A 22,149-nucleotide genomic window follows, 5' to 3' on the forward strand; every position below is an offset into this window, starting at 1 on the left:
CACTCTACGTTAGGCCAACCATACAACTTGTTGTGTTAATAAATGGCATAGAAATTACCCATACCAAAACAGGCCAGGTTATTTATTCATCTGTACCAGATGAGCTGGATCATGAGGCTGAACAGGGGACACAGACTTGTTTAATTTCAGTGGCTGTTGTGGCGTGGGAGCCCTCTTCTCTCTGACATAAGAATGGATTAGATGTAATGAAGAGGAAGCAGTTGGGACACTAACAGATTGCCAAGGTCAGGGTATTTCCCCTTCATCCTTTAACTTTGGCGTAATCCAAAAATGGCGGGTAAAGAAAACGGATCACAAAAACAACCACAGTCCCTTCATTCGATGGAATGATTTTATCCCTAAGATTACTTTGAGAGGGATTTACACGGTCTCCACCAAGTTAGTTGAACAAGTAGTACTGAAGGGAGATTGTGTCTGTGTTAATCCACCACAACATTATACAAGCCTCTAAAGAAACCGTGTGGGGGCTGCACAACAGGAAGTAAAAAGCAGTTATTTAGTCACATCAAGTACAAAGAAAACCCTGAGGCACGTTTCTGGTCAAATTCTGCAGTTGATGCATGGGATAATAAGAGGCACTAGAGTTTGGTATGCTGAGACTTATATACATATATATATATATATATATATATATATATATATTCCCAGTGTAAACCAAAATCTGGTGATATATTCCTCACTGACTGCCAGTCCAACGTGCGTCATGAAATAAAACACACCTTCTCATCAGGATAATGTACACATCTGCACCACAGATGGGGGTAGGCAGAGGTTGTGAATCTTCCCAGAGGCGGTTGTCATGACAACCACATTCTCAAAGGCTACGCCACGATGCCGAAGCAATATAGGGAACCGAATGCAAGCTATACTGGGTTATTAGGTCACGTCAAAATCACAATGCTCAGAAGGGCGTAATTAACTGCTTCACTGCTACATCTGGCAGGAAATCACTTTTTCTTTTTTTCTTTTTTTTAAGAGTAATTTTAATGTAATTTGTTGAGCTGGCGGGGTGGGTGGGGGTGTTCAAATACATATTGAAGACTAATAGGACTTGTTTTTTGTTTTTAATCTCTTTAGCTTAGCTGGAGAAACCTCAAAAGAGCAGTGGATATCATACATCCCAGTGCACCATCGGTGAAGCAGTGCCTCAACTGCCTCAGGGAAAATGATCATATATAAACATGGAATAACATCCGAGAGCCTCTCTATACATCAGTGCCTCATACACACACTGAAAACAGGAAGACCATGTGTTTTAATTATGTTTGTGTGTAAGAAGTAAGAACACCATTTACAAATCCAGAAGAAAATAGAATTTCACACTGTTAAAGCTGTAAATATGTATGGTTGGTCAATGTGTAAACAGATCTCTTTATATATATATATACATAATATATATATATATATATATATGTGTATATTATATATATTATATAATAATACAATGTTAAGGCACTTTCCCTGCATTTAAACTGTATAAAATCCTTGGAAAACATCGGAATATCTTAAATATATTAAGCACTCATTTCTCTCATCAAAAGCAAAAGACTGATGAGTGTTACAATCTGATTATTGTTACAGACCTTGTGCTAGACCTAATAAGCGAAAATTCACAGTAGGAAAAAGCCACAGTAAAAATTTGGAGATATAGTGTATAAACAACATAGGATTTATATTTTACAGAGCCACTGTTCTTGCAGTTTGCATTTCAGGACCAGTCTTCACATTGAATTGTGGACTCCAGAGTCCTAACTCAGACAGGTTGTGAAGCATTTCATCACAGCATCCCTGTGAGACAACAAAATGGGGAGAAAGTGTCAAAACAAATTATAAGCAGCATTATAAAAAAATAAAATCAAAAAAAGAAATACAAGAAAAAAGGAATGACGGTGTGCGGCTTGAGTGTTGTCCTAAAATTGTTGAGGAATAAATGAATCCAGTGGAGGCAAAATTCTGTCATGCGTGTAGAATTAAAAGTGACAAAAAAAGCAACTTGCACCCTTTGTTGCGATGATTAGGGTGGGGCTCGTCATGAATAAGTGAGTGTGTTTTGGCGGGGAAGCACCACATGTTCAGAGTGATGGGGGCTCCCGCTATCCAGGTAGTCTGTGTTGAAGGATGATGCAATGCGAGCGATCACCATGGCAACCGCAGACCCTTGCCTACACTGTTTCCCTTCACACCGCTTGCTCTTGCCATCAGTGTGTTGCTATGCAGACTTCGCCTGCAGCCACAGTCAAATTTCGGTGGAGGAGGTGTGAAACCCGTCAAGGTTAAAAGGAGAAGGGGGGATCATAAGCAGCCCAAGAGGGAGGAGGAGGGGAGGTCGTGGACAGACAGGAGACTCGCGCCTTCAAATGCCTCGGTTAGTCCCTCCAGTGTTTAAACCAAAATCTTTCAACACCAGAGTCCTCATATTATCCTCCAATACAGCATGCAGGTTGTTTTTTTTTTATTCACTGGAGGCTTGATACTATTTAAAACTGCATGAATAAATGATCAGTCTCAGAGACTTTCCCTCACTTCTGATTAAATATCAGAGCAACAGTAGCCTTAAAGCACTGTGGGAAGTGCACATGCAGCAGGTTTTAGTACCTTGGTCTACAGGAATGAGAGGTTATAAATAGGCAACAAGGTAAAATGCATTAAAGGATCAAGTCCACTGGCCATGTGGTGTTGTGGCTAGCCAGGTATCACAGTTTCTTTGACCACAGACAGGAATAGGAAAGGCAAAGACTAATGCTTTTTTATGTGTCACCCAGAGTGAGAGAGGCCTGATATCAACAGATGCAGCTGCTCTAACAACATGGCAAACAACAGAGAGCTCAATAATGAAATCTAAATTGAATGAAAAATGGATTAAAGTAAGAAGCTTAAGGAGGATGTGTTGACAAAAATGGAAGAAATATAAAAACAAAGGACCAACACATAAACAAGTGATCACTGGGACTTCAATAATCAGCCCTAAAACTAGCAGTCAAATTTGTATTTCTCCATTGGAATTTGGTTTTTGGAAGAGTGGCACGGGAAAAAAGGCCTTTGTCTCAGCTTTGTGTTGTTGTTAGCATTTGGGTTGGGGGAGGGGAAGCCATAGTAGTCTCTCAGCTGTCAGAATGGATTACGGGGTCGCCCAAATACACAAGGCACTTAGTCAGGGGGCTGCATGGGGGGCTCTGGACCTCTCACCAAAATGAGACAACCCTGCTTACAGCTGGACTGACAAAACATCTTTACACCTCATGCTTGGCTCGTGGCTCTGAGGTGGTACACCATATGGGACAATTTAAGAAGTAAATACCTGAGTATATGGGACTATTTTCTTTCAATGCTATTAGGATCTATATTGTATATGATCTACAATAAAAAAAAATAACCCGTGAGAACGGCTGGCATCTTTATCCTTGTTTTGGGTTTTTCTGTTTTTGATTTGGGTGTAGATATAATTAAAATTTTGTATTGTGCTTCCGCCCTAGAGAGCTTAACATAAGCTCATCAACAACCAGTGTAAAAGCTACATGAAGGAGAAATACCTTTGGTAAATCTGGCTGAAAGAGCATTATTCCACAAAAAATTATTTAATTTAGATATTATGGATAAAGCAAATAACGTCACAGGGCAACAGCACAGTGTGAAACAACAAGCTGCCATTTGTTTGACACTGAGAGACTGCACCAGTTGTAGTAGGGGATTACAGCCATATGGTGGAGGCAAACAGTGTCTAGAGGTAAATAAAAACATGTTTTCATTGCAGTGTCGCTCCTCGTTTTCCCTCCAGTTTGTTGTGTATGGCAGTGCAGCGCATTACCAAGATATTTAAATGGCAGATGAAAATGTATTCAAGGTCTCATTTGGCAGTAAGTTCTCCTAAGTGGCTGAAGTGAGAGGCCTACTCTTATATAGATGTATAGAGACTTAGTCAGAAAGCAACACATACAAATTAACATAACATTAAAGGACATATGCATCACCTTAAGGTCAATGCAGATGAAACATAAATCATATAATCATCTTGTCTTACCTGGCAAATGGGATGTAAGAGATGCTATACCTGAAAGAGAAAAACAGAAAACATCAGGATGAGGAGACACTGTTTATATTAAACACAAGTTAATGTCTGTAAATGTAAAAGACACTAATTAGACAGAAGAAAGTATGAATATACTGTATTGAGCATGTCAAGCTCATGAAATATTTTTTAAATACACTACCATTAGTATTCATTTCGTGCTCATATGTAATGAATATGAAATCTCCCTTAGATTCGCCTAAGAGATGACTTCAAAGTTGAAATTTATCTTTACATTCTGTTCAGCTACTTTAGTGAAATATTTACAGGCAAGTTTCCATTATTTAGCTGCACCAGATAGTTCAGTATGTCTTTAAAATCACTGCACTTCATACATCTTCCTGTAATTCAACATGACATATTTGGTATCATTAGAAATCCAAGGATCTTTACTCTAGTTTAAGTTTCAGTCTGTTTTTATAATGATGATGTATGATGTAATGTCCTTGAGATTTAAGATTAAACGCAGAGAAAAAAATCCAAAAAGAATGCTCAAAGTGATTACAACTTAAGTTTAGCTAAAAAAGCACCTGATCAGAAAACTAATATATGAAAAATATGTGAGGAATCTGGTACAGCAGTTAGATTATTAACTACAGCCCAAGCCTGAGCATGACTGCCATCTTATTTGACCACCAGTTAGCAGGAAACCTTCATCTGTCCCATCTGAGCTGTAACAACTGTTTAAGTACTATGAACATTTTTCAAGCTAATGTTCTAAATGTCCAAACTAAATAAGCAAACTAAGCGAATAAGTCAAGTGAAATGTTACTACTTCCTTCAGTCGGCCAGTAAAGCTTCAGTGTCATATAGTCACTTCACAGAATTCAGCCTGAGGACTGGACTTTGCCCACCTCTGTGTGTGGGTCGGTGGCGACGTCTTATGACAGAACCACCTTCACACAGACCTCTGAATGCCTGTGTGGGAGTGCACTTTGCCCCCCAGTCTGTTGTGAATGAGTCCGGGATGTGTGATTTGTGGTTGCCATGGCGATGCCTCTGAGAATGCAGGCAGAGCGGAAGTGAATGTATTACATGTAGGTGCGAAAGTAGTGTCGTCATGAGGCTGACACAGTCCTGCTCAGTGATGCACTGAAACTGTCCATTCCTGGTGTTTGTTTCCATGCACATTCACACACTGAAACTCTTTTGTTGCTTCTGTGCAAATATGCACAAACTGATGACCATACAAGTGCTGACATGCCAATACACATCACTGACAGCTCTTATTATTCACTGCTGTGCGGTAACTTAACCTCAATGACCCTTACTACATGTTCTCATTTCTCAGTCAGCTAGTCTGATTTATCTGCAGGGTTCAGAATACCAAATGCAAGATGATGAATTTAAAAGTAGTATGAAAACTAGGACTGAACCTTATTCACATTTTTAATATTTTACTTTTAATCATTAATTTCAAAAAATGTCAGACAAAAAAGGCAACTGCAATTTTCCAGAGCAAAAGGTGACGTCTACTCCAAAAACCAAAGATATCCTACTTGAAATTTTATAAAATGACATAAGCATCAAATCCTCACACTTTGAGAAGCAGGGAAAAGAGAATGTTTGGCATTAATCATCTAAGTTCTTCACCATCAGTTTGCTATAAAAAAAAAAACATAACTTTCACACTAGGTTGTGTAAAAAACAGAAACATGAATATGATTTTGTAAAGCAGATGAAATGACAAAAGACGTGGCACGCGGTTTTGTGTACTGCAATAAAACCTTGTGAGTAGAACTTAAGAAGAAGTCATGACCCCAGAGACAGCTGGCACTGACTTTGTCTTGTGTGGAAATACCTGTCCATCTCTACTTGCCAGGGTGACACGAGTCAAAACAAGTAGGTCCACACTGATCCTGGCACTACCTTTTCCTCTACAGGCCAAAAACACACTGACCGCCTAAAACACTTGGCATGACCTACCTATCAGCCTTATTACAACACCACTGACTCAACCTTAATGTCAAGCAGATAACAATGCTCAGGCCAACTAGGGCAAATTGGTTTAATCAAATATTTCATGCTACATTAAATGTGCTTCTTATTACCATTAGATGACTTATGTGGTATAATATTTACTCTAGATACTGCTAGTTGAAAAAATTTGAACTCTCTTGAGATATGTTGCTCTGAAACATTGGAAAAATTCAGGTATAGCGTGGTGTGAATGTACAGTGTGACAAGTAGATAATGCACATGCTGACAGCAGTAAGTCAGCTTAAAGGCTTCAGCAGCGTGATTATCAACTCACGGACATTTAATGCAAGCCGAAGCAGCTGGAGCAAAGTTCTCCATCATGGAGAGATGGCTTCATCTGCGTAGGTGTGAGTGATGAGTAGATGAATGTGCCAACTGTACCACAGAGGAGAGATGGCTTAGAGTCTCAAGTCACACTTACCATGTCATTGCCAAAAACTGCAGAATACAGAAGATGATAGCCAGTCCCCTTTTATGCCACTGTAAAATAAAAGAATGGTTATAACTCTGCATTAAAATAATAAAAACTATATACAGGCTTGAAAACTAACATTATTTACTTACCCAAAACACTGCACAAAGTGTTAAGAGAAGGCAGAGCTGGTGGAAGAAGAAAGGAACGATTACAGTATCTTCTTGTTTGTTTGCAGAATAATGTCTGCTATCTGACAACTCATTTCTCTCAACATTTTATAAGAAGCACAATTCTAACTCAAAGAAAACCACTGAATCTCAGAGAAAATAACAACGGTGTCAAGTTGAAATATGTTGTCAGTCACTTTATCTTCTCAACCTCTTAAGGCTGCCGAGTATCAGACCTTTAATTGAATGTGGCCTTCTAATCCAAAGTCAGAAAGACCTTTCAAGGGTAGGTGAAAGCAGACAAATAAAATTTTGCCTCATGTCAAGGAAGATTTATTAAGAAAACTGTTTCTAACACATTAAAAAGGTAAAGCCCTCAGATACTCTCCAATTTAAACTGGAAGATATATAAATGTCCAGTGAAGCATAATAAGAGCTCAAAGTAACAGTAAAATACAAAGTATTTACCAGCATAACAATGGTGGCTATCAGTCTTGTCGGTTCAAACATGCGTTTCAGCTGTTTTAATGGTCCCATTAGGAAGCAGGTGCTTTAGAAGAACAAAAAAGAAACAGACAAGTGACAGTTTTTCAAACTTCAGTAAACAGTACAGTAACCTTTTGTTTAAAATGTTAATCCCAGGAACTGAAGAAGCCTTTTGGATGAGAGGTGAAACGTCCTCAAGTATCTACAACCAAATCCAGTTGCCCTTGATTCAACCTTTCTCACATTTACATTTACTCATCTGGCAGACACTTTTATCCAAAGCGACTTACAAGTGAGGGACTTTTCTTGGATAACCATGGCGTGGATGACTGAGAATCTTCATAGAAATCCAGGAAACTATTATTATCATGTTTTGTCGTTATGTCTGGTGCTAACGTTTCATCACTGTGGTATAATTTCATTGTGCTTTTTAGAGATTGCCCATTAAACAAAACAGCCAAGACTGTAAACATGTGTTTATTAATTTTCCGTTTCTGTGGGGGCCACTCTTTTCTTTGTCTGTTCAGCATGCTAATATTGTAATGCTAATGACAAAGGTTTGACAAACAGAACAAATATCATCATCATGGTCAGCTAAAGCAGATATGTCACACAAACCTCTGTATGTACTCAATATTTCAGGGGAAAAAAATTGTCTATTCATTGTCTAGGCGAATTTCAGAATCAGAATTTCAGAAGTCTTCATATATGTGTACATAAACACAAACAAATCTCTTCTGAGAGACAGAACTGTCTGGCCACCACAATCAAATTGACACATGTGGCAATCATTAGGGGGCTAAATATTTCATGCCCAACACCACGATGACACATTTAAAACCTCCTACATGATGCATGTGTGACGTCAGTAAATGTAACGAGACAAAGGCTTTCCCCGCTGACGAGGCACGCAGCTCTGGGCTCAGCAGAGCTGTGTGGGTAGAGGGAGTCTGTGGAGCGTCACATCTGTTAGATGAGACACCAGAGTAGTCAGTGTTGACGCAGGCTCTTTCTACTGGTCTGGAGAGAGGGATGGATGTTTTTTTTTTTTTCAACTGCTCAATGTGACAGAAACAATAATGATACCCACACAAACACACTGCTGCTGCCGACTAGAGAGGGAAATCAGTCATCTGTCTACAGCGCATTCAGAGAGTATTGAAATCTTTTCAAATGTTTTCACTTTTTGTTATGATGCAGCCTCACACTCAAATTGTTTAAATTCATTTTTTCCATCACCAATCTAAGTAATACCGTATAATGACAAAGCGAAAACAGAATTTTTGCAACACAATGGTCACTTTGGCTGAGCTCCGGAGCTCCTGTGTGGAGATGGGAGAAACTTCCAGAAGGACAACCATAACTGCAGCACTCCACAAATCTGGTGATTTATGGCAGAGTGACCAGACAGAAGCCTCTCCCCTAGCTGCTTCAAGTTTGCAAAAAAGCAGCTAAAAGACTCTTAGACTGAGATCTGATCTGATGAAACCAAGATTGAACTGTTTTGCCTCAATTCTCCATGTCTTGTCTGGAGGAATCCAGGCACTGCTCATCACCTGCCCAATACCATCCCAATGGTGAAGCATGGTGGTGCAGCATCATGCTGTGGGTTTTTTTTCAGCAGCAGGAAAAAGGAGATTGGTCAGGGTTGAGGAAAAGCTGAGCAGATCAAAGTACAGAAATATCCTTAATGAATACCTGATTCAGAGCATTCAGGACTTCAGACTGGGCCGAAGGTTGAACTTCCAACATGACAATGACCCTAGGCACACAGCCAAGACAATGCAGGAGTGACTTAGGGACAAGTCTGTGAATGTCCTACAGTGGCCTAGCCACAGTTCTGACTTGAACCCAATCCAATATCTCTGAGGAGACCTGAAAATGGCTGTCCATGGACGTCCCCATCCACCATGACAGAGCTTGAGAGGATCTGCTGAGAAGAATGGCAGAAAATCCCCAAATCCAGGTGTAAAAGCTTGTGGAATCATACCCAAGAAGACTCGAGGCTGTAATCGCTGACAAAGGTGCTTCAACTAAGTAATGAGTAAAGAGTCTCAATACTTGTGTCAATGTGATATTTCAGTTTTTCCTTTTTTATATAAATTTGCTAAAATTTCATAATTCTGTTTTTGCTGTCATCATGGGATATTGATCTCAGATTGATGAGGGAAAAATGAATTTTAAGGATTTTAGCATAAGGCTGCAACATAACAAAGTGTGAAAAAAGTCAGGTTCTGAATGCTTTCTGAATGCTCTATATGGTTGACCGGGACTGGGATTTTAAATTTAATTTGAAAAAAGACAAAATGACACACTGAGATTGGATGACAGCAAGGTTACACAGAAAAAAAGACAAGAAACCCATCACCAGAATAAAATGTATCAAACTGAAGTGACTTTTCTGAAGCTAAACACTTAGACTGCTAGTCAAAACGGATTTTATTATTATTGATAATAAAAACAAACAAACAAAATAATACATGTTAAAGATTAGTTTTAATTTAAGGGTGTTTGTCATTACAACATGACTACTGTGGGTGAAATGATGAAACCACTGGTCTCTGTCTTGTCAAAGTCACATACAGGTGAAAAGCGGTTTAAGCTTTTTAAAATATGACACTCACTTGCTTTGGATCAGTAACCTAGGCTATGAGAGCAGAAGGTGACCCAGTTTATTGATGCATCTAAACCTTCTGGACATATGATACCTGAAAATAGAGACTGTCCTGTCTGAAAACAAACCCCTCATCAATGAGCCACTGTCTGTCAAACAAGTCAAAGACATTATTATTGGGTTTAGACCTCAGCTTATCTACATTAAATCATACATGATGTTGTAAAATCCAGGAGGCCGCTGATATCTAGTGTAGATAAAATTCTAATCTTACTGGACCATTCAATTAAGACAGACAAAACTGTTACCAACAAGGATAAGAAAGTGTCTAATGTCAGTGTAGCACACACTCAGATCCTAGGAATACTGGTTAAATCAATGTCACACAACAAAAAGGAAACTTTTAGACTAGTTTTAGACTTAAAATTCAAATTACTGTGCTCAGTTACACATTTGGTTTTGTGTAAATTAGAATTATATAAACCATAAAGATTAGATATTGCCTGTGTAAGGGCACTGTAATGACAGATTTATTAGTATGACGCCCTGTCACCATGAAGGAATTATCCTTGTATGCTTCTATAAAGAGGTCCTGTCATTTACTTGGTGTAATACCACAGAGCAAGCAGACACTAATGTCTTCTCTTCTCACAGAGTCAGATGGCAAAACAAACAGTTAGGAGGCACAGACAGCTTACCTGTTCACACCAACCACTGTCTCTTTATCCCCAATCATTACTTACTGACTTTCAAGCAACATATAATTAAGCAGAATTAAGCGCATAATAATAATCAAGATCACAAAAATAAATTTAATTAGGAGCAATAATAATCTTTTGCAATTGGAGTGCCTTCTGTGTTAAATCAGAATTGTGCAATCCCTATTCACAGGTAAGCCTGCCTAACTTATTTCTCTTATTCATGTAGTAATTAACAGTCTCTGCTTCTAAAACAAATGTGCAGCTGCAGGCTAGTGCATTCTCTCTACACAGGTAACCGTCTAGCATAATGTAAGTGCATTTTCTATGTAGGTTTAAACAGTCTCTATATGGCTGCATGCTGCAGTGGCATTATTGGGAGGCCTAATTTTACTTACATTTAGATAGTTTGACACCCTTTATTATGTGACCTTTTCATGAAACATACTTTATGTTTAGTGATGCAATGTGATTGTGATTCTGTTCATTTAAACTGTAGCAACGCTAATAATTAATAATAATACTAATCTGATTAAATCATGGAGATTGTCGTTTCAGTTGTAATCCTACAGTCCTGAGCTGAACCAGTAGCTGCCACTGTTTATCATTAATATCAGAATGTCAATATCAATAAATCAGAATGAAAAAAATCGCATGGTTCCTCAGGCACTGTGCTCCACGAGTTGGACAACAGGTGCTGAGTGCACACATGGGAATGGTGGTAAATTAAAGGCATGACTAATTGATGTGTCTTCTTTATATAGAGCTTAGAAGCAAACTTTTAAGAAATGTGTAGCTTTGTCAAGGATGACTGTTACAGGGTGTGGCAGCTATCAAGACAAAATTATATCAGAGTGTACAAGTCTGCAGCTCATTACTTGTTGCATTCCTGGCAGTGCACCACACTGGTGAGGAAAATACAACATCAAGTTAATACTCAGACCAGCCAGACCTCGACTGGACTTACCTGGCAAGAGCAGCGATATTCCCTAGTGTGTAGAAGACAGCGAAAAGCTTGACTCCGCCTGGAAGGAACAACAATGCTGAGCCCTGTTAAAACAACAAAACAGCCTGTCAGCTACACAGAATAATGTCACCACACTTTACTTGAGGAGGACAAAAGGCAGTAGTTTTACCAAGTAGCTAAATGATTTCTGGACCTTAAGACTGAAGGCTTACATCTTGTTATTTATTGTTGTTAAAATAAATTTAAAAAAACAAGGGATTGTGTGGGCTGTTCTATGATTATACTGAAACATAATGACATAATAGGCTTCCCCTAATGCTAAAATACCACAAGGCCTGCTAGGCTTTGTTAAAGAATCACTGCCAAAACTTAATTGAAACCCATATCATATGGGGTGGGGTGGGGGTTTGGACATTGATTATTTCTACACCATAATACGCCAACCATGAACCTGTTTTGAGTCTCGCTGGCAGCGTCTTTTTTGCATCTCTCTCCCCTCATTGCTTGTCATCTCTTTCTGTGTGTGACTTCATGCACATTACACATTCTTATGATCCACAGTTCTTGCTCACATTTAATGTGTCTAGTGGTGATCAAACCAAAACCGTCTATTCATGGTTTTGCGAATGTGTCTGTACAATTACTGTGGTCAGGACAGTGATAGAAAGTGGTTAGCTAAGAGGGAATCAAGTCATTTGTCAATAATGCTTTAGTAGACAGTGATCTGATGTTTAGGAAACCAATTTTGAGGGGCTTCTTGAGGCTGGAACTGTCATCAGTAGGCCAATCAGTAAGTCTACTGGCAGACATCTTGTATTTTTTTGGGGAAATTTAGATGGCCTGCGCACGTGACGAAGGGAAGTGTTTAAAAATGCATGAATGGAAGAGACATTAAGAAATGTTGTTTAGTTGACAGATGTGCAGAAATATCCTGACTGCGAATTTCACCAACAGGCCTCCACAGAGAGGTTTTGTCAGGGCTTTCTCAGTGTGAATTAGCATTATGAGGTGGCTTCAAAGTGTTATCAGCAAGTGCTGTCCGTGACAAGACTTCCTAAACTGAAACTTTCAGTGAGATAAAGCAATCTCTATGTGCTAATTAAGTATAGGTGATGTGCTATTCACTTTAATCTGCAAGTGCAAGAGAAAAAGAATGTGTATTGACGGCAATGGTGCTGAATCATGTTCACAACTTGACAGTTTAGAGTGTCCACAAACCAAACAGCACACAAGACAGAGATGAAGAGAAAAGATTAACTTGGACTTTGCTAACAGTGTTATGTACGCTCTGCATTCTCTACATTGCATATGTCAGACAGAACGTAAAAGCTGCCTTTTTCAATTTTAAAGGCCAAGACACTCACAAGTATTGAACACAGGATGCCTCCAGCAAAGCATATGACGAACCACTTCACCCTGGTGCTGTAGCTGAGAGTGCTGGCATCAAGGACCTGGTGAGAACAATGGGAGGATGTCACAAGACAAACCTAATGACCTGCACAAAAACCCACAGGCTTCCTTCTCATGATTTAACTATGTTGGCTGGAGCATAGCAAATAACAACCAGCTACAGTATTATCTTAAAACACAAACACACACACAGTGCTGGTCTAAGTTACTATTACTCAGCAAACTGAACTTAGGCAAATGAACCAATAAAATCAAGATTTTATTGGAAAAGGGGTTTAATTGGAAAGAGTACAATCTGCAAAGATAAGCAGGAGTTCGAGCACTGAAGACGCTAGTGAAACATTAACTTTGTAACAAGTTAAAAAAAATAAAAAAAACATCACGAAAAACAGTCTTGAAATCAGCACCTTACCTCATTTCCTTCTCATCGTGAAAGCGTGTAAAAAGTATAAATAAACAAAACAAATACAGTTCATTAAATGCCAACAGAATAACATGATAGCTAGCTCAGCATGAGACGGAAAGATAAACAAATATAAACATGCTAGTGGCACTGTTTTGTTGGCTAACGTTAGCCAACTGTCAAACTGCCATGCATCGACGTTTTTACTTACAGCTACCAACTTACTCTACGAAAACCACATTAACATTAACAGCAGGTATCCGAACATTGACGCAGAGTCTCAGACAACACAATGCTATTTTTTATACATTTTATCCATTGACATGACGTTAGCATTAGCAGCGTATACTGTCATACAGTAGCTACCTGTGCAGTGAGACCCAGCTCCTCATTTTCCTCCTGGCCGCTTAGCACACGACGAAGCTTGTCCATCGCTAGAAGCTAGCTAGCAAACTGGTTAAAAACAGAGTAGTCCAATTTTTATAGATATGTCTTACTGTACGTCTACTGTTTAACTATGTCGACAAGTTTTTTTGTCGCAGTAGCGACTTTGACTTCCTGAGCGATACTTCCTGTCAGTACCGGCTTGGAATCGGTTTGTCAGCGCTCCGTGTTGCTGCGGAGGCATGCCAAACACTGACCGCAGATCAGCGTATGAAGACAACTTCACCAACCCCACTACCTCGGAAATGTTGCTGCCTTTAGGTGCTGTCGGAAATAAGCGTATTACGAATGTACTTGCGTACACAAAAGAAAGAACAAAACGAAAATGTGCAGCCTTGCATTGAATGCACAAATTTACGGCATTTCAGGTGTGACTGACTGTTGGTACCTTACAATGTTTAAATCAATTCAAAACAACAATAACAACAAAACCTATTTATTTAAACATAACAGTTAGGCAGCCATTAATTTAAATTATTTTAGGCAAAATCTTTAAAATCTTGAACAGGAAAATAGGTGTAGCCTACATCAGTGGTAGCGTTCTCTTGCTTGTTTTATCATATTAACCATTTTCACATAGTTTAGATTGCTCCTACTCATGAAATGGTTTATGCTTCCTTCTTTTCTTTTGCTTTGTCGCCACCTAGTGGAGATATAGCGACATGGTAAGAAACAGTTGGCACAGTCAGTATAGGAGGTTTCTTGATTATTCGTCCTCTTGATATGACCATGCTTGGTAGTTTCACTCGCTTATCTTGTGCAGTGTTTTGACTAATTCCGTACATAACTTCACCTTTAGCTACCCAGTGCAAAAGATAGACAACTATGTGTTATACACAATTATATTAATGATTTTTAGAGGTGGGAAAAGCAGAACATTTATTTTACAAGTAAATTAATAAAAGCAAATTTCACAGAAATATGTTGCATAATTCCTCAAAGAGTTTGTGCATGTCCTGTTTTACCTGAGGCATTCATCAGTCCTGTAGATCTAAGTGCCATGATTTCATAATGCCAGCATGACATGTGTATAAAATTTTGTGTGCCAAGGTTATAAAATGTTGCCTTGCCTTTATCAACAATATAACTGGCGCCAACCAAGATACAGCTATGGGAGTTTTTTGACTTTGGGTCACACTGTCCTCCTGAGGGACATAGTCATTGACTTGGCTTTTTATGTGTATGGCAGCAGAAATCTTCATTTTAATGAGCCTTAAATACACAGCACTTACTGACACAAGAGTGAGCAAACACAATCAAAAGGAAATGGTGGCAGTGAAAACACACCCGATCACAACCATATACTTGCCAACAGAAGAAGGATGCTGACAGTGTTACTGTACATCATCCCTGAAGGTTTTCTGTCTATATGCAGACATAAACTATCAGAATTCAGCTATAAATGATCAAGGTGAACCAGTGCATTCACACTAAACAGGAGGCAGAACACAGACACAACAGTGTATACAGTGTACATCATGGATACTGCAGTCATTTCCTTGATAATAACTAATGGTAATGGAAGGTGGAAGCTATCATCTAAATATTTAGAAGTTATCAAGGAACATTTTAGGGATCACAGTCAAAATACTGAAATGAAAGGAAGATACCAGCACAGTGGAACATGCAAGTATTATGCCCTGGGATGTTGTCTTTATTCAACATTTAGCCTATTTCAAGCTGCCAATACAGAGGAATGTACATCTCTAAAACAATGTCTCTCTAGTAAAATTGAATAAAACTATTAAGGATTATCTACATTTAGAGGCTAAATGTTCCCTCACCACACAAGCAAATGACCCTCACTCAGATTCAGGAGAGTGGGGGGCATTATTTCACCTCACCTTAAGGTCAGTCAACTTCAGTGCACCTTTAGTAAATCATGTATGGAAACCGTCCCGTAATGCACAACCACCCTCAAGATGCCACATTCAAGTGGGGATGAGCGTGTTCAGTTGATTAAGGAATGGAAATGTAGGAATACCATCAGGTTATTCCCACTTTAACAACCCTCTACACTGAATTAATGTGACTTGTCAACTTCACATCAGTATGATAACATAAAGCTCAGCCGACTCTTTGCCACCCACTTGATATGAAACTGAGCAACAGGTGGCTGAGGGTCCCCTCTGTGCGTCAACGATCTGCCACAGCTACAGCGAAAGAGACTTTGAGGAAGAGCCAAATATTAACATGCGCAGCACTTAGTGGGAACCGCGGCTCCGGAGAGTTCGGACGTTTTCCAGACAGCAACAACAATGTGGACGTCGCTGTCAGTGTTCTTGTTCCTGTCCGTTTTATTCCTGTATGGATGGCAGTGCGCTTCGGGTTTCGTGTGCCCGAGGATCTGCCGCTGTATCTCCAACACCATCAGATGCAACAATGTGACAGAGGGCTCTGCACTGATGCTGGGTCACAGACATAAAAGGCTGTAAGTTCACACCACTGTCATGGTTTTACCAATCTAGCAAAGTGAGTGAGTGAAGCTGTGAATTGATCATCTTAACTGATAACTGATCAGTCGGTCTGTGTTTGTTAATGCATGATAGTATGGATAACAGATAGCATTCGTTTCTGTCTGTTTCTTTATGCGACGATCTCCTCTGTTAAAACCACCACCAAGACTACTCCGTGCGCATTTACGCATGGAGCGAGAATCCATTCAAACTCACTCGCTTGGTTACACGTAGAAATGCGTTTAAATGCAAAAGTGGTTAACTGTTAAGTAAAATTTTTTGAATTTTAAACATTTTTGTCATGTTTGATTCGAGTATATTTGAACTGTGTCGTGAGGCATTCGTTTTGGCGCACTGACAGCACAAGTTATTTGGGGGTGAAACACTCGTCCATTCAACAGCCTACTTACCTAAGTACAAGTACTGACTGTACTTGGCAAATTTGTTGGAACATTGTCCGTGTGCTTCCTCCAAGTTTAAATTGAAAGAGTTTGTCAACTCAGCCTGACATTTCGGCACTACTTAAAAAAGATAATCTGCCACATATAAAGCACCAAAAAGTCAACAAAAATCTTATCAGTTTGTCTCTAGACATTAAACCATCTAGGAAGCTCTTCCTACAAATTAGAACCAGTGTTGAGACATTATTTGTCTGTTCTGGTTTATTTACATAATTACATCATTTAAATTCATTATTCTTTTCACATTTAAAAATATTGATAAACCCATCATACAGACTGAAAGTCATCTGCTTCCGAGTAATGTTTATATATTTTAATTTCTTCATTTATCAAAAGTAAGACAGCACACCACGCTCTCCTGAGGGCCCTGCATGGGTGCTGCTTAATTACCTGTGAAGAAAATGTCAAGTTGTGCTCATACAGTCAAGTACACAGTGCATCCTCTCAGTCTATAGGGGGTCTGGGCATCAGAGCTCACAGTTTGAGTTCAGCAGACTGTCATACGCCTTGAAGGTGGGGAATCTTGACCTCTCCTCTGGTAAATCACAGAACCTTGAGTCTCTCCTGATAAGTATTCGTGAACATCCAAGGCTAACAGCCTCATGCATATATCAAACTATTGTACCTCCAACACCAATGCACACACGCACACATTCCAAGAACTTCCTTCAGTAAATTCATATTTCTTTACTTACTTAAATGTCTTAAATTATCCATGAGATAATATATTTCTGTAATTTTTCATTTCCATATCCTTTCTTTTTCAGGTTTCTCTATCACTTGTCTTTGCGCACTATTTCAAGCCATTCCTTTGAGGGTTTGAGAGGAGTCCAGAGGATGTAGGTATCAGTTTTCTTCCAGTGTCTAATTCTGACTTAACCAATCTTACATAATCATATAACTGCAATGAAAGGTGGTAATCTAAGTTTTCAGGTTGTCTTTTTTTTCCTTTATTACCTGCTTAACTGAACCCTGGGTTATCATGTAAAAAATGTTTGAAACTCAAAATACAATTTCACTTCTTAAGATTGCTATGCCTTGAGGTCAGAGCAAGTTTATATACCATAGAATAGAGTCAAAGATTAGGTTTCAGTGCACGTCCATTGTTTGATGACCCTGTCTGCAATCTGTCTTTTACCATCAGTGTTAAAGTTTAAAGGTGAATGTTCTTTGTATGAACTTGATTGCTTTTTCTCTGCTGTATATTCAGTGAGATTGCTCAGAGTGTGACCCTGGAAACCATTGAGACATTAGCATTTAATAACCTCTTCAACCTCTCTGAAATGTAAGTTTTTTTCTGTGCTTATATGAAATAACTAACATAATGATGATAATGTAGTGCACTGCTGTATTGACTGATGTTTTGATATTTCTTTGCAGCTCAATCCAGAACACAAGGAATCTGATGCACATTGGCAGAAGGACATTTAACAACCTTCCCAAACTACATTACCTGTGAGAGACCTGAAAACAGTTTTGTTTTAAAATCACATTTATTTGGGAAATAACCAAATCTCAATGTAAATCCAACATCAGACACACATTTACTTATATTTCTCTCACAATAACACCAAATAATAACTTAGATTAGATTAGACACTGCTGAAGCAAACCATTTACAAAGTAACAAGACATATAATTTCCCTTGTTTCCCTTTGCATGACAGGAGCATCTCAAATACTGGGATAACAGTTTTCCCTGACATTACATCTATCAATTCTCTGGAATCAGAGTTTATCTTGTGAGTACACCTGTTGCTAAACTCTTGGAGACTCATGACGAATACAAAACAAAAGGCTCATCGCCATCACATTACGTTGCATCATTATGAATTGTCATGTTATTGCAGGGATATCTGTGATAACCTGTATCTACTGGAAATACCTCCAAATGCTTTCAATGGACTGACAAATGAATATGTTACAATGTAAGTGGTGCAAGAAAAAAGTTTTCAACTGTCAGTTGGTTAGAAATAAATGTTAGTCAATGAGATAGTGATTCCTCACCTTTAATCATAACGATGTTGTGACTGATTGCAGGAACCTGTACAACAATGGCATCAGAGAAATACACGACCATGCCTTCAATGGGACAAAGATAGATAAGCTGTACTTTCCCACATTTAGTTTTTTTTCTAATTAAAAGATTTCAGTTTCTTGCAACATTAAAGTTTGTTCCCTTACTCTTAATTCTATTATTTTTAGGCTGTTAAAGAATAACCGAAACCTCAGAGTGATCCATGGAGACGCTTTCAAAGGAGCCACAGGCCCTGGAGTCTTGTAAGTGATACTTGGAAAGCCTCTTGGGATCCACTTAATGTAACATTTATCTGCTTAGATTTATTTGGGAGAGGGAAAAGGATGTTTGTCATCAAGCTTGATGGGTGGGTCGGGTGATGCTGACAGACTTTATGCTCTAAGGCAGTGTACAAGCAGCACAATGCTCACAAAAAGGCGTTCACAACCCTGTGCAGTTATATTCTTGTACGTGCACTCTGTTTATTTTCACAGGGACGTATCTGCGACAGCTCTCACAAAACTACCACCACAGGGACTGGAGTCAGTTCGGGTGCTGTTAGCTCAGTCAGCGTACGCCTTGAAGAGTCTACCTCCTCTGCAGGGACTGTGGAGCCTGCGAGAGGCTCATCTCACCTACAACAGTCACTGCTGTGCACTGCTGACCTGGAACACACACAGGTGACTCACACTGTGCATTTTACAGGTTAATTGATGATAGATTTGTTCACGGATAATCTCTGTAAGCCCCATCACGGTTGCAGTTTTCACTCACTACTTTAAGCAGAATATTATTCAGAGATCTTACTAACTTGCTAATTCCTTAAAACAAACGACACTGGACTACAATAAAAGCTCAGTATATAAACTATACAATATAAGTATTGGTATTTCACAAATGCGTTTGTGTCTCTGACATATTTTTGCAGTGAGTCTTTACATTATTTCTTTCCGCTTCTCCAGGGACTTTCCGATTAATCCTGCATGGCCTAATGGCTCCACATATTGTGATGACAGTGATCCATCAGCAAGGTAAAAACACTGTTGTGCTCATGTTTTCCCATCTTAAACCTGCTTCAAGTTAAACTGAACTCAGAGCCTCTCATCTTAGTAGTTCATCAAAACTGAAAAGAGGTGTTTCCATTGGAACAGTTTGACCCCTGTTTACTTGAGGTCTGTGTTGCTCATTTTATCCACTCTTTACTCTGGATCCCTCAGCTTAAGACGAACTAACCAGAACAATTTCCTCTCCTTTGTCCTCTCCTTTAAAAACAGGGTTCAGCGTGTGATTGGAGGCTCAGCAGATACAACTCTGGCTATGAATGTGCCCTTTTTCTCAGACGTTGACTTGTTTGTCAAGGATGAAGGTTTCGGAGATGTAAATTTCCACTATCCAGAACTGGACTTCTGTCCGACCCGACCAACCTTGCTTTGCATACCTGAAGCAGATGCTTTCAATCCCTGTGAGGACATCGCAGGGTTCAGTTTCCTCAGAGTGGCCATTTGGTTTATCAACATACTAGCTATCGCAGGAAACCTGACTGTGCTCCTGGTCTTCTTCACCAGCCGGAACAAGCTGATGGTGCCTCGCTTCCTCATGTGCCACCTGGCCTTTGCTGACCTCTGCATTGGGATCTACCTTATGATGATAGCGACTGTAGACCTGCGCACACGTGGCTTCTACAGCCAACATGCAATTGAATGGCAGACAGGACCAGGCTGTAGCGCCGCAGGCTTCCTGTCTGTGTTTGGCGGGGAGCTGTCAGTCTACACACTTTCCACCATCACCCTGGAGCGCTGGCACACCATCACCAACGCCCTGCAGGTAGAACGGCGTCTGGTTCTTACACAGGCAGCGAGTATAATGGCAGCTGGTTGGCTCATCTGTCTGGGGATGGGGATGCTGCCCCTGGTTGGTGTGAGCAGTTACACCAAAGTCAGCATGTGCTTACCCATGGACATAGAGACTCCTCTGGCTCAGGCCTTCATCATAATTATCCTGCTCTTCAATGTGGGCGCCTTCATTGTTGTGTGTGTTTGTTATGCACTGATCTACCTGGCTGTGAAGAACCCCGAATTCCCAAGAAGAAGTGCTGACACCAAGATTGCAAAGCGTATGGCTGTGCTGATCTTCACAGATTTCCTCTGCATGGCACCCATCTCCTTCTTTGCCATCTCTGCTGCCTTCAAGGTTCCCCTCATCACAGTTACAAACTCCAAGATTCTGCTGGTCCTCTTCTTCCCCATCAATTCCTGTGCAAATCCTTTCCTTTATGCTATCTTCACCAAGGCTTTCAGAAAGGACGCATATCAGCTCATGAGTGCCATGGGCTGCTGTAAAAGCAAGGCCAGTGTTTATCGTATGAAGGCCCACTGTTCAGAGAATACACTCAAGAGCAATCTGAAATCCAAAAATAATGGATCCCAGATGGGAATGAGACTGTCTGCCAAGCCACAGCAGAGCCATCACCTGAAAGAGGAGGGAGAGCTCACTTGAAATTTATAAGAGATGACACTACAATACAACTGTTTGAGACTGACTGGGATTTGTTGGATTTGGTCATGTTTTTCTTTTTTATTTTATTAGAAAATGTATTATTAGCCTATTTAGTAAACTTTCAGGTAACTCTGCTATGGGAGTGAGAGCCCTATCAAGTCTGATATCAGTTCAACCTAGTCAACAGGTCTAACAGGAAAAGCACAGGTCTAAATAACAATATTGATGATGGCTCTGTTCAGTTAAGTGTCCCAGTGAGCCCTGGAGAACCTAAATGGAATGCAGCCATCATCAAAGGCCTTATAGTCCCAGGCTTAGTTTTCCTGCTCATCACATGTCAACATGTGTGCAGTGACAAAAAACACCTGTGGAAAGGTGGACATCAATAAACATAAATCTTCAGAAGACATCACCAGATATATATTCATAGACCTTAATGCTCAAAAAAAATTGAAAATTTGAACATCTACAATTCCATGATAACTGGGCACAGACCATTTGCTGAAAGCAATCATGTCATATAATTAAAAGCTCCAGAACAGCTACTAGCTTGTGGTCAGATTGTTTAATCAAACAGAAATCACCTCAAACATGAGTCATCACCTCCATCTCCAAGAGGCTGTTACTATGTAAACCAAAATTTAATCTGAATCCACTTACCAATTTATGTCAAATAAAATGTGTTATTCTGAGGCTGGTTAAACGTATTTTAATTGACAATATGTCAATTAAAACACAATAGGCATGATTCATCTGGAAAGCTCAGTAGCCAGAGTTGACCACGTGGTGGAGGAGTTGCACAGACACTTTAACTACTGCCATGCTTTTGTTTTTCTACTAAAGGGGTTTGTTGTTGTTATTGAGAATTAAATAAATCACCTGCTGTGCTACTGTACGTGTTGGTGGGGAATATACATGTGCATAATGCTTATTGGATCATAATTGTAAGGCCATATTTTTCTGTTTCAAAAAATAAATAAAAAAAAGATATAATAGGAAAAATAAAAATAAAAATCCATAAACTCACGTAAAGGTTTTGTTGAGTGTCT

At 39.5% G+C, this 22,149-nt stretch overlaps 2 protein-coding genes across 2 annotated transcripts; one reads left to right on the forward strand and one right to left on the reverse strand.

Moving 5' to 3' along the window:
* Window positions 1–1,208: 1,208 nt before the first annotated feature.
* On the reverse strand, window positions 1,209–13,862 carry sft2d1 (SFT2 domain containing 1). Its single transcript, XM_022743862.1, has 8 exons — window positions 13,594–13,862; window positions 12,779–12,865; window positions 11,415–11,497; window positions 7,118–7,199; window positions 6,632–6,667; window positions 6,489–6,547; window positions 4,040–4,069; window positions 1,209–1,809 (listed from the first exon to the last, which is right to left on the reverse strand). The coding sequence occupies exons 1-8, from the start codon at window positions 13,657–13,659 to the stop codon at window positions 1,770–1,772; spliced, it is 483 nt and encodes a 160-aa protein (XP_022599583.1). The 5' UTR covers window positions 13,660–13,862; the 3' UTR covers window positions 1,209–1,769.
* Window positions 13,863–15,812: 1,950 nt separating this feature from the next.
* Window positions 15,813–22,073, forward strand: LOC111220549 (lutropin-choriogonadotropic hormone receptor-like). The gene is made up of 11 exons (XM_022743644.1): window positions 15,813–16,102; window positions 17,356–17,427; window positions 17,799–17,873; window positions 17,969–18,043; window positions 18,255–18,329; window positions 18,438–18,515; window positions 18,628–18,696; window positions 18,793–18,867; window positions 19,099–19,284; window positions 19,567–19,635; window positions 19,879–22,073. The coding sequence occupies exons 1-11, from the start codon at window positions 15,930–15,932 to the stop codon at window positions 21,098–21,100; spliced, it is 2,169 nt and encodes a 722-aa protein (XP_022599365.1). The 5' UTR covers window positions 15,813–15,929; the 3' UTR covers window positions 21,101–22,073.
* Window positions 22,074–22,149: the final 76 nt, after the last annotated feature.

This window comes from Seriola dumerili, unplaced genomic scaffold (assembly GCF_002260705.1).
Source record: "Seriola dumerili isolate Sdu_G_001 unplaced genomic scaffold, Sdu_1.0 BDQW01000073.1, whole genome shotgun sequence".
NCBI lineage: Eukaryota > Metazoa > Chordata > Actinopteri > Carangiformes > Carangidae > Seriola > Seriola dumerili.

Bases quoted from the DNA above. Each gene is read 5' to 3' on its own strand.
- sft2d1 (XM_022743862.1), bottom strand. From the start codon at position 13,659: ATGGACAAGCTTCGTCGTGTGCTAAGCGGCCAGGAGGAAAATGAGGAG. The intron at 12,866-13,593 runs GTAGCTACTGTA...TGTTCTCACCAG, and splicing joins AGCTGGGTCTCACTGCACAG to GTCCTTGATGCCAGCACTCT. The intron at 11,498-12,778 runs GTGAGTGTCTTG...TTGTTTTAACAG, and splicing joins GCATCCTGTGTTCAATACTT to GGCTCAGCATTGTTGTTCCT.
- LOC111220549 (XM_022743644.1), top strand. From the start codon at position 15,930: ATGTGGACGTCGCTGTCAGTGTTCTTGTTCCTGTCCGTTTTATTCCTG. The intron at 18,330-18,437 runs GTGAGTACACCT...ATGTTATTGCAG, and splicing joins CTGGAATCAGAGTTTATCTT to GGATATCTGTGATAACCTGT. The intron at 19,285-19,566 runs GTGACTCACACT...CCGCTTCTCCAG, and splicing joins CTGACCTGGAACACACACAG to GGACTTTCCGATTAATCCTG.